We start from the raw sequence: 17,504 nt of genomic DNA on the forward strand, positions 1-17,504 counted from the left end.
GGTGGTCTAGCTTATTTCTACCTCTCCAAATGTCTTATCATGAAATCTACACTTATATCTCCCAACTTCAGCCTACCAATGGAAATGATGAAGTGGTGGATGATGAGTGCAAAAAGAAAATAAGAAAAAAAAACCAAGCAAGAACAAGGAATAGAATCCACCTTTAAAACCGATCTTCACCTCCAAAAATGAATGGGAATTTTACCTTAAATCTGCCTTTACTAATAATCAGGCCCTCTTCAAGTTTGGATCTGATCTCAAAAAATTCAATCCTCTTCCAAAATATGATGCCTTAGCAAATGAAATGCTTGCAAAAAAACTGCTCTTTCCACTGAATCTTGACCTCCTTTTCCAAAATCGTCCAATTTGAAGGAAATCACTACCCTAGGGCACAAAAATCTGCTCTAAATCGGAATTTAAGTTCTCCAAATTCGCCCAAAATTGCCAAAATTTAGACCTTAAATCACATTTTCTCTTCACCAAATTCGCCAAAGCTGAAGAAGAAAATCACTGCCAAGGATGGAGAAATCAGACTCCAAAAACTCTACCAATCTCACAAAAATCAGGGCTTTTCACCAAAAATTCGACCTAGGGCAGAAATCACCCAACTTGAAAAAAATCGGAATTGCTCCTCCAAATCACCCTAGGGCAGAAATCACCCATCCAAGGAGGAAAAAAATCATTGCCAATCAATGGAAAAATCAGACTTCACAAAATTGCCCTAGCTAGAAATTTACCCAACTTGAAGAAAATCGCACATCCAAGGAGAGAGAATGAGGAAATAAGAGGAAGGTAGCCCCTCTTATACAAAACTTTTTGCCTCTCCAAATGAGCCGAGCTACCTAGAGGGAAAACAAAACTAAGTTAGTGCCTTAATTAATGGCCCAGATTTAAATGCAACATTAAAATTACTTAGCCTTATAGTGAAATTGGCCCATTTAATTGCCAGTTTTGATCAGAAATTGCAAAATAGAAACAAAGTAAGCCTAGGAGATGTCAAAATTTTCATTTAACAATGCTTTGGTAATTAAAATATCATTAAAATCAAATCTAGCAAGCCAAAATCGATTTTCAATTCTAAATTACCAATTTCTTTTAACATTTTTAAAATCCTCTAGGCAAAATTTCAACCAAATTAATGCAATTTTGCAATTCAATCCAATTTCAATCTTGCAATACGATTTCAAATTTTTAACCAAACAAATCTTTTTCCTCATAGTTGAAATTCAAACTCCAATTTCAATTTCACTATCAAAATTTCTTTTCACCAAAAAAAATCAAGATTTTTCAAAATTGTAATAACCCCAACCGGTTATAACTTCGTGAAACATCAAATCCTTCTCAAATTCAATTGTTTGACATTTTGCCAAACACTTTGCAAGCAAGCTCTGATACCAATGCAATATCCCTCACCCAAACTGACTAATTTTAGCTCAAAGAATATTGTCAAACGTTTGTATGCAGCCTTTCTTTTTTCTGATTTTTTTGTATTTCAGATTGTTTGATATAGTTTGAATGATGCTAAGAAATTTAGAATGTTCACAAATGATATTACAATACCTCTTACAATGAACTAATATGCAAGTGCAGTTCTTTTTGTTACTAGCAATGCATATACATGGAAACTAGGTATGGAATGCATACCTACAGCCAACTGACATTTTGACAAACAATTGGCATACAACTATTATGCTAATCATTTATGCTATTAAATGGACATTTCGTCAAACAAATGGTATGCAACATATATCTCATTTATTGAATTCATTCTCATGTACAATGTTGCAATGAATTTGCCAAGACAAATGGGCTTACAATAATGACTACAACAATGCCAAATTATCACTTACAACAGCAAAATTATACGCTTAAGATTATAATGCTAACTACTAATAGTTGCAAGGGGAACCTGATAATAGTGATGCCCAAGGATGGAGACAAAAGTTGCAATCGGAATCAAACATAAATACTATAGCACAGCACTATTCACGCGTATTGTAGCAGCAAGGAAAAAATGATTACTAATGGATGCCAAAGATGAATCTTCAGGTCTGCACTCGATAGTCCTTCAATATTCTTCAAACCCTTCAGTTATTCCTTATCTTAAGCACAAATAAAACTCCAAAATGAAGCTCTCCCGAATGCCAAATTCAGTGGATATTTCACCACCTCAAATGGTTGCAACATTGAAAAATTGACACTCTCCAATGGCTTGCTGAAATCATAAACCCTTAGCCTCTTCTCCCAAGTTCATATCAAATGCAATTGACAATTATCAGATGTCTAACAATGAACCTCTAGCCTCTATTTATTCTTTTCCTTCACCCTTCTAGAAGGAAATAAAATATTATTTAATTGCACTCACTAAAAGCTTCCCCCTTTCCAATGCAATAATTAGTTGTACTTCTAGAAAATGCACTTTCTAGAAGGTACCTCCTTCCAATGCAATAATTAGTTGTGCTTCTAGAAAATTAAATTAATTAAATATAGTCACCTTTAGATTTATTTATTTTTTGACTTTAATTTAATTTATTTCTCCTTATTTCTCTATTTAGCCTTCGAAGAATGAAAAGCTAAGAACTCCATTGAAAGCACAAAAGATGGGAGACATTACAAAAATGACTAAATCTAAAAATTTCATTTTGAAAATGCTCAAGCTTATACAATTATATCAAATTTCAAAATTCATCTAAGTCCAAATTTTGCAATTTTATCCTGCCAGATATTATTTTAACCATTGAAAAAAATGTTGTTTTTTGAATTCTGCTTGGCCTAAGGATAAAATTACATGTTCTAGAAAATCAAGTTTCGCACCAGGTGAAAACCAATCAAATCCCTTCCTAAAGATCAAGACGTCCAAGATGTAAAATTGCCAATTCAAAAACCTCTGGACAACCCCAAATTTTGCTAAGGCAAACAAAGACTTACAACACCCGCGAAAATTGCCAAGGCCTGCCTGAGAAAGGGGGGGGGTCCCCATAGTTTTGGGGCAATGGTGTGAAAACCTCACAACACAACCTTTTCAGGTATACTCAGTCTTTGCAAAAATTTGTGAACTTCAAAACTGTTTGATAGAAAGCCACAAAGTGCTATGATTTCAAGCAATGAAATGGAATGATCGCAGAATATGCACAAAATGGTTTTGCAAGGAAGCTCTTGAAATTTTTGGATTAATGAAGCACTCTCCAACACATCCAAAAACTATGTGGGTAGGCATATAAATTTAAAATAACCATGGAATTAATGGAAGATAGAGTAATTAAAAAGATGCCTAAACTATAAAATGATACGTGCTTCGTGCCTTAGAAGGAGCAGATATTTTCCCACTCGATGAAAGGCCATAGGAGTTTGGATGAACATGCAGATTTTAGAAATGTTACAAAGACATGAGGGGCTTCTCCTACAATGCATCAAGTCTCCACTTCTTCCTCCCATGCGCAACTTCTAGAATCCAAACAAAGAAAATGCTATTGGCAGCTAAGGTATGGGCATGTATATAAAATAAAATAAAAACTTTAATTCAGATTTATGGTCGAAGGCTAAGTCACAAGGTTTGAGTTCGAGTTGGACAACTATGAAATTCGGATGAAGTTCAACAAGTCAAAAAAATCAACATTAAATTCACCTAATGTAATTTTCAAAAAAATATAAGTATATGCTATTTTTATTATTATATATATTAATAATTGATAAAATAATATAAAAATATATAAGTATTGACATGTTTAATTATAAATATATGATATTAATGATTATATAATATAAAATAATATTAACATGTTTTAATATTTAATAAATAATATAAAAATAATAAAAGTAATAAATTAATAACAATAAAAAAATTCAATAATAAAAAATTATAACTATTAACTAAATCTGAAGTTAAATAATCTCAAAACATTAAACATACTATAATAAAAATTTAAAACTATTAATCGAAACCTAAAATTAAATAATCTCCGAATATTAAAATATAATATAATCATGCACAAACTACGGACGGAGAGGAATGGATGCCAATGCACAGACGCCATTGTCGATGGAGAGGAACGAAAGAAGCCAAGTTTTCATAGATTTCGTTCGTTGCAGGGCATTGAAGAGATGTTGAAAGCCAATGGGAAGCTGAGGTTAACTCCCTGAAAGTAGACGGGAAAGCAAAGATTTTGAACCCACGACCTACACTCACAATCACAAACACGACAACCTCCGAGCTACAATAGAAATGATGACCTACAACCTAAGACGAATTTGAGCCGAATTTATAAGAATTTTTTATTTATTTTTTAGGTTCACCAAATTTCGAACCTGGAGCCAAATATTCGGCGAACCTTGTTACACAAGTCAAAGGTATATATGTAAAAACTCTAGGAACCTTGCTGGTTCTACCTCCTTGACACTCAATTTTAAAATTTTGACATTTCAACAGACAGTTGACCTACAATGTCTAAATTTTGATTTCTGAGTGTGTTTGGTTTACTTCGTTTGTATTTAGATAATTTTTCCAATTCCAAAGCATATGCAAATGCATGAAATGTCAATAATTAACCTTCATATTTTATTATCACAATACAATTCTTCCTATCAACTTATTTCGTTCTCTTCCAAAAAAGAGTTACAAATATGAATGCGATGCTGATAATATAAACCTGTAATAGTAAACATGCATTTAATATGTTCCAGATTTGATCGCAGTCTTATGGAACTAATCACAAAGAGCCTCTAAAGATCATGAACACTGAATGAAGACACCAAGCATCCAAAGTGTGCCTCATAAAAGTCTAACGCTGTTTACAAATGCAGCCCCCATAGATTCATGTGATCTGCAATTAATAAGTCTCTAACCTCGCAATGAAAATCTAAAACCTTGCTGAATTACTTTTCACAATTTGATCACAAATGAAGTACAAATATGGTCTATGCTCACAAGCACAATTCGCTACATAGTTTCACCAGTTCAAAGTGCACAATCTAGGTAGAATTCTCAATCTAACAAGATCAGAAATTCTGAAAACCCTTGATTCTCAAAAACAACATAATTCACAAATCAAAATGCATAATAAAATCATTTTTCCTTTACCTAAAACGCATTTATACTGTTCAAATACAAAAAGGCTGGAAGCTTCTTCAACACACTTTTCATATCTTAAACATCCCATTTACTTTTGATGTTGATTTTCATCATTAATAATTATTCACTTGAATGCCCCTCACGTGAGATACTGTTAAATCATTAAATGATATTTTCTTTTCACATTCTCACATTGACCTAGGAAAAACATTCAATAATTGCCCCCATTTAATATTATAATCATTTAATGCACTATTTAAAGTCACTTGGTCCACTCATTAAATGACTTTATTATTAATAAAGCGACATTATTAATCATAAATAATATCAATGCTCTCAATAAAGTCACTCCATACAACCAATTGACAAAGTCTGCTAATACCATGTCCAAGTGCACTGCTAAAAATAGAAACATGAGAATGATTGACTTACCATGAATAGTATGTCTCTCAAACTGAGCCAATCACTATGCACACCATGACTTTGGATGCCCCTTGTCGGATATAGCAACTCCTTAATGATGACTTACTATAAATAGTAAGTCTCTGAATAACTATTGCAATCAATGACACTGAATCTCAACATTGCTACCAAGTTGTCCAAGTGCCTTGCTAAAGATAGAAAACACGACTTTCCCAAAATAAACACTTAATATAAATGTAAGTGTGTCAATCTGACTCAAATGAAGAGCGATCGAGACCATCTCTATCCTCCAGAGTGGGAAATGACCTTTGGCTATGCCAACTGAGGCCATCTAACCAATTGGCTTAGCCTACAAGGCTAGTGATAGGCTAGTTCAAACCACCAAACATGGTGAGCTAAAATGAAGACATTATAAAAACACATGGAAACGCACTCAAAATATTATTAGAAACATCTCAAAGACATGCCTTCATATGGATTGTCGTGATTGCAAGTTGCACACAAAACAGGCAAATAAGTGTTCACAAGGTGACCCAAAAAAACTTTCAGTGGGTGCTATTTCTAAATATAAAGTTGTACTTCACAATTTTTGTTTGCATTCAATCTAGCCTCAAAACACATAATGAAAGAAAAGGTTGGGAAATAAAAAAGTCATAAATGCTTTGGAAGACATACATGTACAACTACATGCAAACTATAACAAGAAAGAGAACTATTTAACGAAATGCCTCAGATTGATGTCACACCAAGGTCCAAAATTAAACGTTTCTCCTGGTTACACTACCCTATAGGATGGGGGGACGGTGGGATGAGGGGACAAGTTTCTGAGACAAGGGGACTGAGGGGCCTCAATTTGTGGACGACGGCAGGGGACAAGGGGGGTAGTGGGGGGAGTAGGGGTGTATAAAGTTATAAACTATACATATGGTACTTAAAATGCTAGTTATGAAAAGATGTACTACAATTATACAATATAAGATGTAAAAAACTTAAATATTGAACATTGCATTGAAGTTTTGAACTAGAACATCATGAGTCATGATCAAATGACAAACAATGAACATTGAACATCAGCAAATGAAAGAGTGTTAAATTATATAATTTTCCATTTATAGTATATATATCAGTCTTCAAATATAGAAATGCAAAATGTGAACAAAACTGAAGAATGGAAGGCTTTTGAACAAAGGAAGAAGGAATGGGCCCCACATCCCATTATAACAAAAATAGAACCAAAAAACCATTAAAATAATGCCTTGTTTTTTTAATTTTTTAGTGCCCCCCATCTTGTTGCTGTGAGAGACGTCCCACACGTCCCCCCACACTCACAGGGGACATGAAGACATCTCAAAAGACGTCTCGCCATCTCCAACGGAGGTGGCGCTCTGAGTGATGTCGCCCAAGACGTCATCCTCGTCTTGGGTGCGGCCCAGTTTTGGTAGGGGGACGCATCCCCATGTTACACTGACATTTACACAAGTTTGCCAAAATTGAGTTTGTTGTCAAAACTTAAAAGAGTGCCAAGAAATGTAATCGGTGAGCTATAAAACTTGATTTTACAATCTTTGCCAACATTTTCGCATACTCGAACTAGAATGCAAGCCTTCAAAATGATATAAGATCCCCTGTTATCACCCAATTTTGGTCTAGTAAACTATAAGCCCCCTTTCTTAGTATTTAAATTGATAAACTAGGCCACTGCTATGCTTTAATCAATTTTGCATAATTAAAAAATCAGTAATCTTTGATCAAATCATCAAATATCATTTATTCGATTATATCTTAAAGTTTGACCACCTTATCTTGCATCAATTAAATTATAAGGACATGCTCCTTTTTAATTAAATAAAATTCCCTTTATCCTAACTGCACATGAAAAGGCATTTTCATATATATATACAACTTGAAAGAGCAATTTCTAAGGTGAGTGGAATCTTTTGACTTTTGCCTCTTTATCTCAATCATTCATTGTTTTGCCTCTTAATCATAGCCACTCCTTTTGCCTCTTAAAAGACATAGCACATGGATTGACCAAGCTTTAATCTCCACCATTGCTTTTGCCTCTTAATCTTGACCATCCAAATCTTTTTAAAAGGAGGCTCTCTCTTCATTCTTTCATCTTAGATACATCTTAGCTACACTTGCATCTTAGACATCTCTAGAGTTCATGCTGTTGTTATGTTGTCATTTTGATTCTTGATCTCTTGAGCACTTGCATACTTGCATTCTAGCTTATTATTTTCATTTCTTACATCATAGTTTAGAGAATCCAACTTTATTAGGAGGAAGTAATCTTTCATTTAGCTAGATTAGCTTTACATTCTTGTTCTTGCATATCATGGTAGTTTAATCTTGTATCTTTCATTTTAGTTTTCTTTGCATTGCATTCACTTGAGATCTTGGATACTTGCACTCATATTGCTTGATATATTTGAATCTCTCATTCTATGGTGCATCTTGCAAGGGCTCCCATTTGAGAGCCACTAGTACATAACTCTTTGATTCCTTGCACATCATAGATAGAGAGCTATAAGCCACCTTCCAATGGGATCTCTTTGGAATAATGGTTTGTAGAAGTGTACCCTAATTTTGGTATACATCCCTCAGTTTCACTTACTTGAACCAAAACAATTGTATCTAATCAATGATGCCCCAAATTTTGGGGACAAAGGGCATTCTAGCGAGTCATACTTTAGAGTTTGGTTGTTGCAATTGCAATGATTCAGCCTGTCCTCTCTTGGTCTTCTTTTGGATGGTTTAGATTCCTCATCTTTGTTGTTTCTTACTAAAACTCACAAGAGCCCTATTAAACCTCTTCCCACATTTGTTGATATTCATTGGAATCAACTTTCAGGAATGAAACTAGGAGTTCTCATGGGGTCTGTGGTTTAGACTGGTTTGCTTATCTTGTTAGTGATCGGCTCCATGGTTTGGGTTTAATTGTGCTTTTAGATGCCTCTACTAGATTCATGTGGATCTGCTTATCTCATGCTAGCCAATGTGTCAAAGACGTCTTCTTTGGCGTTTGCTACTTTCCTCCACCATCTTCCTCTTATGCTATCCACAATGGCCCTGATGGAGATACCTTCTATGACCTTTATGAAAACATCACTCATTTTTCTATGGTTTTCATCCCCTGGGACTTTATGTTAGGGCTCAAAATACACAGACTGCACTTCACAACAGGGCAGTTGACTCCTTTCAAAATGAGGCTTTGGATCTAACTCTATGGGGCTCAATAGGTTTTATGAGGATGTGGTTGGCTCTTTGACCAAGTATAATAAAACATCTTTTGCATCTTTTTGGGTCCTTGGACCCAACGGTACTTAATGGGTTATCTTGTTTTCTATGATCACATATATTCACATGCAAGCCTCATCATGGAAGTGTTGGTGTGATTGATTACACTCTTTCTCAATTGTTCTTCATCCCCTCTATTGGCCTCTTCTCCATTACCCACCTCCCTTTGGCAGATCATGCTCTGCTTCATCTCTCCATCTTTTGCACACCCTTCACTACCCAACCCATCTACCTCGCGCCCCTTTCCTCCTTGTATATTGTTCTCTTTAATGACAGTGACCCCAACACCTTTACCCACCATCTCAAATATCTCCCCCTTGTTCCCCTCTTTTCCTCTTTTGGGTGCATCGCTACTTCTCTCGTCTTTACACTACCATTTGGGAGGTCGCCTTATCTTCCTTTGCTCATTTGTACACCCCCCAGTTCCTCCCTTCCAAGCCTAATAATACTTTTTCTATAATCAAATGGTACGATGATGACTGTAAGGCTTCACATCAAACCTTGCAGTTAGCCATCACACTCCACCACCCTTCCTACACCTCACTTCAGTACTCCCACCACCAGCTTCTCCATCACAAGAAGCACCTCCACATTTTTCAACGCAGGCATACCCTTCTTGCCTCCCTACATTTGTTCTCCCAAGCTCTTTTGGCATATCCTCTTCCCCCACCATAACCCCTCCCCCTGCCCCTAATCACAGTTTACTAGTTTCCCATACCTCTGAGCATTATGATGTACCCGGTCAACAACCTCTACATATTACACCCCCCCTTGCCAATTGTCACCTTTTCAACTACAACACTATCCAAGACGCAATTAGAGCTATGAATTCTACTAAGGTTGCTGATAAGGAGGGCTTTCAAGACAAGTTCTTCAAACAAGACATCATTGCTTCAAGGTTCTATTTGGTTGATCTCTCCAACCAAGTTGTTTGCACAAGTTTCCCCTTTCTTGGTTGCACCACATCATTCATTTCATCCACAAGGTGAGTTCTATCTCAAACCTTAATAATTACAAGACCATCATGGTCAGGCACAATGTCTCCAAATTGTAGGCCACGCATCTTCATATTCTTTTGTCAAGAGAGTTGGATCACCACCACATCTATGCCAAGGGGCAAGCTAGTTTCAGATCGGATTATAAAACTATGAATCACATCTTGACCCTTTGAGGCATTATTAAGGAGGGGTTCATCGCTTCTCAAAGATGCATTCTTGTTTTGTGAACTTTTACAAAGCCTTTGACTTTGTCCCTAGGATGACCCTTTTTAGACACTTAGGGATAACAAAATTTTGGACTCTCTTGGCAGGTATCATGAGACTTTACAAGTCAGTTTTGGATTGTCTCATGACCCCTTCTAGGTTTTTGGACATCATCAAGACTACTATTGAGGTTGAATAAGGTTGTCCCCTATCACCTAAACTTTGTGGTATCTACAAGAAGTTGGAGAGGTACCTTCACGACCATCCTCTTCCAAGGGATGGTTGTCTTCTTCACCAAGTTCTAATCTCTATTCTACTCTTCGTGGATGATGTCATTCCTTTGGCTTCCTCCCCTGAGGGTTTATGAAAGCAGACAGCCATCTCGCATCTTTTTGCAAGATAAGGTATTTGACAATTAATCTGGAGAAGACCAAGGTGATGGTCTTCAATGCTCTTAAGACTACCCACCTTCATTTCTTCTTTAGGAGGTCAGAGGTGGACAACTCCTCCTCTTACACACATCTGGGGGTCAATTTCTCTAGCCCCACTTCACAATGAGGCTTTCCCTTTACCCATGGATCAAAAAGGGTTATGGTTCATTGGCCCTCCTCAAACAATAATGCTTCTGACACCATTTTTAGGACACCTTATTTGAGATGGCATTTATGGATACAATTATCAAACCTTTTGTTCTCTATGGTTTAGTTATGTGGGTTCCTTTGTTGGACATTGATTGGGTATCTATCAAGTGGGTTCATATTCTCCTCCTTTGGCATATTATTCAGAGCAAGCAATCCATGTCCTACAACAGTACTCTAGTAGAGTTTTGAGTGCATCCATTCATGCGTCAAACCATCATTGCTCTTGTTTGGTATTTTCACTGTCTTTGAGGCTTTTTTGATTTGTGTGAGGGGCGTCATAGATGCCCCTACTTAGCCTACTATTCTTCTAAGCCTAGTCTTGCTTCTTCTATCTCCTGTGGTTGGTCTTGTGGCTAGTTTGATGAGATTTCGACCCTTCTTAGGTCTATTGGGATTGAGATAGATCACCTCCCTCCCTTCCAATACTCTCTTGATGCACCCCCCATCTTCTTCCTCCCTAGTAGGAGTTGAATAGGTGCATCAAAGATTACATCTACAGGAAATTCATCTATACTATTTGAGTTAACCCCCGTTGGGGCCTTTGCCCTAAGATGACCTTCTAGGTGGAGCACTTTCTGAAGTTGAAGGATAGAATCATTGTCAGCCCTTCCTACATATCCCTCCACTAGCCGCATTCTCTCAAGATCCCTCTTGGATCCTCTAAGGGAAGGCTTTCAACAGCTTTGTTGCGAGACTGAACACCATATGGGCAGAGTGCACAAGATATGTCAGCTTTAAAGCATTGGGAAAGTTGAGTCTAAGGAGCACTTAATTTTTTGTTGTCCTCTTTACTATAAGATCAGAGGGATGTTCTACTACCTCTTCAAGGATTAACGATCGCTCTCTGCCTTCTTCAATTTTATGCACCAGAGATGCCTTGCCATTTATTTTCAAAAAGATCATAGGTTTCAGGACGATACACTCTAGCACCAACATCCCATGATGCCTCCACCATGTCATCTTATTATGTCCTTCACATGGCATCATTCAATGTGTGGTAACAAGCATTAGCTTGACACCACCCTCTTTCCAAATCTATTTAGTCAAGGACTAACTCCCACTTGCAACAACCTTCCTCTCCCATGATCACTTCGAAGCAGATTGAGGCTCTCACTTGTCCTATTGATTATCCTTCAATTTGAAAGTTCTTTGTGGCTATTTGGAACCCTTAAATGGGTTTGGAAGGGGGTTTTTTCTCTTCCATTTCCTTCTTTTTTGCTTTTGTCTTTGTTGTTTCTTTCTTTTTTGAGCACCAATTGTTGTCCCTATTACGGGTTGGCCCCTTGTTTGGTACTTGGAAGTCCATTTGACCCCTTGTGGTCTTTCATTAGACATTAATAAATTTATCTTATTTTGAAATGTCTTATAAACATCCATCAAAGTCTATCGATGGGCAGATTTTTGTCATATATTATCATTGGAAATGTGTTTCTAGACATGTATGCACAATGTGGAAGCTTAGACAACAAACATGAACTGTGGAATAGGCCTCCTTAAAGAAATGTCAACTCAAAAAATAAAATAAGAAAATTGCGGAATATTCTCAAATGGTTTTCACATTGAAGCTCTTGAGACCTTTGAATTAATGAAGCATAGTTGAACTACTTTTGGTTTGTTTTCCATTTATTAGTGGGGGTTGTACACACTTCATTCATGTAAAGAATATTGATGCAGGCATGTTTTCCTAATGAAGTGTAAACCATATATGAGTACAATCCAAGTATTTCCAATAGCAATGGGGGTTTTGAATGATTTCAAAACCATTAAATGGCATATAATTTTGTAAATCAGAGATATCACATTATCTACTAGGAGAACAAGAAATTCATCTTTGCAAATGAGGGTGACAACCACTTGTTCTGACACAGGAGTATCAAAGCATTGTATTGGTTTTGATACATTGTAAAGCGTAAAGAAAAAAAGATTTTACTCGCTGTATTAGTTGCAATCTGCCCATGATAGACATAGATGCAAAATGTGGAAATAAATACAGAGCGCGCACAATGTTTGACATGATATTTCAAAAATATGTCATTGTCTAGAATGGAATAATTTAGGGATATGCACAAAATGGATTTGTAGGAAAGAGGTTATAAACTTTCTAGAGGTTACAATTGAATAGGTATTGGTAATGAGGTGAAGATTGAAGGAGATACATAACATATTATAACTCATTACAAGAAGCATTGCTTAACATTTGCATTATGAGATGGTGTACAATATTGGTGCAGCAGCACGGTGAGCTTGTTCAAGTTTGACATGTAAATAGTGATTTATGTCTTGCCTTTCGGTTCAATCCACATTGTATGAAAGCACATAATAACTTGGGAACCATTTGAGAAGACGAAGATAATCCTTGATAAATCTATTAAGACTATTAGTCAAAGTTATATTTTGGGAATTCGATCCAATTCTAAAAGTTTGTCAACAATTCAGAGATGGCTCTGTCAATCAAACATTGTTTTTCACAATCGCATACAATCATGGTGAAGTTTATATTATTCAAGGAAATGGATGTTATTGCCAGCATGGTCTATAATGACGAATTCAACATATGGGTATATTACAAAAATTGAGAATTTCAATCTTATGGAGGGCATCTAAATTGTCAATTTATTCTAATTCAAAGATGTGTCTATTGTGTTTCGATGGCTAGATGGTACAATGATTGCAAATATAAATAAAGCAAATGTTGATGGAAGGATATCTCGACAAATATGATTATTTTGTCTTCCACTAAAGGTGCAAGTGTCTATTTACCTTGTAAATATTAACTTGTCACTTTTAGTCAAAGTTAAGTAGTTGAACATTTGTGCGCAAAGTTTGTAAGTTAATAACCATGTTAAAGTTGCACCAAAAAAAGTTACCGACCCCTAGAAAAGAACATAATTATCCCTTGAAACCTAGAAATGCAAAGCAACTTATAATGTGAAAGGGAGAAACATTTTGCAAAGGGGAAATTATAAAGAAATTTTTAGAGACACTTTTGGGTTGAAGTGTTGTACATGAGATTTTAATTTTCATTTAGTAATAAATAAATTTTTAAGTATTCTTTTATAGACAAATTTACATGAATTCAATATCATATATATATATATATATTTATTTATTTATTTATTTATTTATTTATTTATTTATTTATAAATAAATAAAAAATTATATATTGTTATATGTTATGAGCTTAAAGTGTGAGTCTTGTTCAAAACTTGGTTTGACCACTAGCTATTCCTTGCATCTCCTGACCAGTGACAACCCACTTGCTATATTATCACAAGGCATGTTTACTCTCCATTCTGGCTGCTAATTTATCAAAGGGGGATGGATTGATGATGACAATGTTGATTTCTAGGTCAAAAATCGATAAAAGCTAGATGATTTAATGCGGCGGTCCTCTGAATGATAACAAGTAGTTCAATTGTGTTCTCATTCCTTTCCGAAAGGTAGAATTCCTTGAATTCTCTTAAGCATCAAGTTATTTCACAATTTGGCTTCTTATCCTAGAAAAGCTCAAGCATTTGATCATGGAGATGTTGAACTAAATTAGGAGGCCTCAATAGGTAGATGGCTTTTGATGTTGAGGTAAAAAAAGATAGGATTAGGCAAATTGTGGATGTTAAAAACAAAGTTATTTGGAGGGTTGTTCAGGAGCATAGGTGATCAATTAGTCAATTGTAAAGATAGGTTTAGAGCCAATCCAGATATCCCTGTCTAATGTCCCCTTTACGGAACACAAGGAAACCTAAAAACATATTCATGTAATATTAAAAATAGCTTATGAGACGTAATGTAGATTTTTAAAATATCAATTTAATATTGTAAAGTGGGCTAAAAAGTGACAAAGGTTGATTGCGACGAAAAGACAAGAGAGGGAAGTTGAATCGTCACATCTTTGAGCATTAAAAGAAGGAAGGCATTTCATGCTCAGCTATGTTATTGGATTGAGATTGTTTTCATATTTTCTCTTTGAGAAAGTGGAAGCTTTGCCTTTCATTTTTTAGAACCTGAGAACACAACCCCCCGGGCTTCTTGTAGTGAATTGGACGCAAACCTAGTTCAACATCATATGTGGTGAATTCACATTAGAGTTCACATTGGAAGTCCAACTGCGTTTCATAGTTTTCCAATCTAATTGTTGTTACTATATTAAGACTAGATATTTGGTGTTGTTATTGTATTGTTGATGTAAAATGCAATAATGTATTTTGAATTATTCATATGAGCTTTTTACCAGTTAAAATTGCTGGTTATTATTGCATAAAAGTTTTCGTTATAAGTCTCGAAAATATTTGTGAACAAATTGGGAAAAATATCCACTAGGGATATTACAGTAATATTGGAGCATTAAACCTCCCATCTTATTGGGTATAGTCAAAAGTTTCATCAGAACAAAGTTATACATATACAAATGGGGTGGTAATTATTTGTAGTTTGGAGTTATCTGGGTTTAATTATTATTTGTAAATATCGGAATGGAGGAATAAATTTTATGCATGAACCATACTGTTTGATATTCAAGCATTTGGAAATCTGCTACGTGCATATAGTGTGAGAAGTGGGAAATGAAATGAATGTTACATCTGTTTTTAATCAATATAGGGGAGAGGAACCAGTAATCGTAAGGGCCAACTTCTCAACATGTAGCCGCTACATGGGATATCATAAGACCTTCGGCTTTTTTTTAAAATGTAAAATGGACATTGAACTACCTACAACTAAGGTTTGAAGCTGTGACTCATCACACAACTCATTAAAATAGTGCACCTAGACAGATATTTCCAAAAAATGACTTTTTAAACATTTGACCAAAGCTTAATCTTAAAATATCTAATAATGAAATGTAACATATATGTAACTTAAATGGACCAAATAGTTATTATTAATTATAAAATTTGTTATTAATAACTTTTATATATAACACAAAAGGACAAATGCTTCAACAAAAAAAAATTATTTGTTATAAAAATAACACATTATTATATAAAATACAATCTATAACCAACACAAAGGGACCATTAGTTGAACGCTAAAAGTTCTTGACAATCTCACACATTTCATAAGAAAATACAAGGCATCTATTAGTATTCACCTTTTATATTTGTGATGAGACATATTATTGATATGATTTACTCTATGCATATACATTGCTACCCCAATAGTTGTACATATAAGAGTAGTATTTGTACACTAAGATATCAATGTTTATTTAATTGAGCATATTATGTTTATTTAATTAAACAATAAGAGAATTTGCATACCCCTCAATAATATTACCATGTCAGTGATTTTATTCTTCACTGTTTTGACATAATATTAAAATAACACACTTTTATAGAACACTTGTAAAAAATATTAGACAGTATCCTGGACAAAGTAAAGGACCTGAGTATAGATCCAGCATCTGTATTAACATAAAAGATATGTTGATGCCTGCAATAGCAAAAGGATACTCCCAGGTGGCTCGTTTCCCTTCTTGTTTCAACAGTAGCCTACGGAATGATTTCTGCACTTTACAAACATTTAGGAAAAGCATAATATACTTACATTAACTACTAGAAAGTCTTAATGCAAAACAAGCTAAATGTTATAACATGCCACTTTGGTAGTAAAGGACACTAATGTATTATTATACCCAAAAAAAGCAACTTTAAAAGGTAGACGTGTACATACTGGAAATGTTTTGGCAAAAAAGAGCAAGTTCTCAAGTGAAATAAATCCGCCACCCCTGAAAATACAGCATTCTTTCCATTTTATAGATCACTTTAAACTCACTTGTCATCAAAAAAAACTTTAAGATATTGACAGAATGAGTGCTGATCAATCTCAGAAATTAGACATTTTATTATAATCTAGCTGCTGTTTCTCTAAAACTAACTATAATATCTTTAGCAATATTTCTTTAGCCTACAGTTCGTGTGTCTTCTTAACTAATGATGAATGACTATTCATAAGGCCTTACAGAAAGAAAGATATTATGCTTCCAACACAAATAAAGAGTGAGGATGATAAGGTGATTTCAAGGAGTGTGGGTCATATTATTATTAGCTCTTATATCGATCACTCTGGTAATCTTTCTTCCAAAAGTACTTGCAAAGGGATAAAATCTCACTTTTCAGTGACTGAAAATACTCCTTGAAAAAAAAAAAAAATGACAACTGCTGCTATATGAGTTAAACTTATAGAACAGCCCTGCAGACCACTAGTTTAGTAGAAAATAAGAGCGACTAATATGATGATGACCTAAGTTCAAGAAATGCTTCTTATGTTAATATAGTACTGATAACACATGTCCATGGAGAAAAGGCTAGGTACAAATCCACATGAAGATCAATTAAAGAAATACCCCTCGGAGATTAAATTCTAGGAAACATATACATTTAATACTTATCACTCATTCACCCTCATGGACAAGTGTAAGCTTTCAGTTGGATCAACATACAAAAGAAAAAATAGAGCCATTTGCAGTACCTAAAATCTGTTGATGGATTTGACCCTTGCCATCCCATATCTTTCCACTGCTCTGAGATGAGTCCCAATAGTTCTACATCAGGAAATGATGCTCGCCATAGGGCTTTGAGAGCTTCCTGATATACAAAAAGCTTAGTCAATAAATGATTTGCAGAAACTTGCATTTATGAATGTGCAAAAGAAATAGACAATTCAGAAAAATGATCGACAGATAGAAAGAAAAAAATAATGGAACTTAAACAATTATTATATTTCATACTTTTTGACAAAGAGACAAATTTCTGTCAAATGTTATAATGCAGGTCATTTCAAAATCACCAATTTTTGAACATTTGTCATTCAACATAAAGAATTTCTCTTAGTAGAATCAATGAACAAACAGAAACAAATTTGTATGCAACCTCA

The 17,504-nt window shown here is 35.0% G+C and overlaps 1 protein-coding gene across 6 annotated transcripts in view; it reads right to left on the reverse strand.

Moving 5' to 3' along the window:
- Positions 1-17,504, reverse strand: part of LOC149547120 (uncharacterized) — a 115,108-nt gene that overhangs the window by 12,071 nt on the left and 85,533 nt on the right. For all 6 annotated transcript variants that reach the window (XM_089791523.1, XM_089791522.1, XM_089791527.1 and 3 more), the window contains 3 exons: positions 17,100-17,215; positions 16,302-16,356; positions 16,014-16,134 (listed from right to left, as the gene is read on the reverse strand). In XM_089791523.1, the coding sequence (XP_089647649.1) occupies positions 16,014-16,134; positions 16,302-16,356; positions 17,100-17,215 (292 nt within the window). The remainder of the gene's footprint in view (positions 1-16,013; positions 16,135-16,301; positions 16,357-17,099; positions 17,216-17,504) is intronic.

This window comes from Cupressus sempervirens, chromosome 7 (assembly GCF_028749045.1).
Source record: "Cupressus sempervirens isolate cs-2001-9-10 chromosome 7, ASM2874904v1, whole genome shotgun sequence".
Lineage (NCBI taxonomy): Eukaryota > Viridiplantae > Streptophyta > Pinopsida > Cupressales > Cupressaceae > Cupressus > Cupressus sempervirens.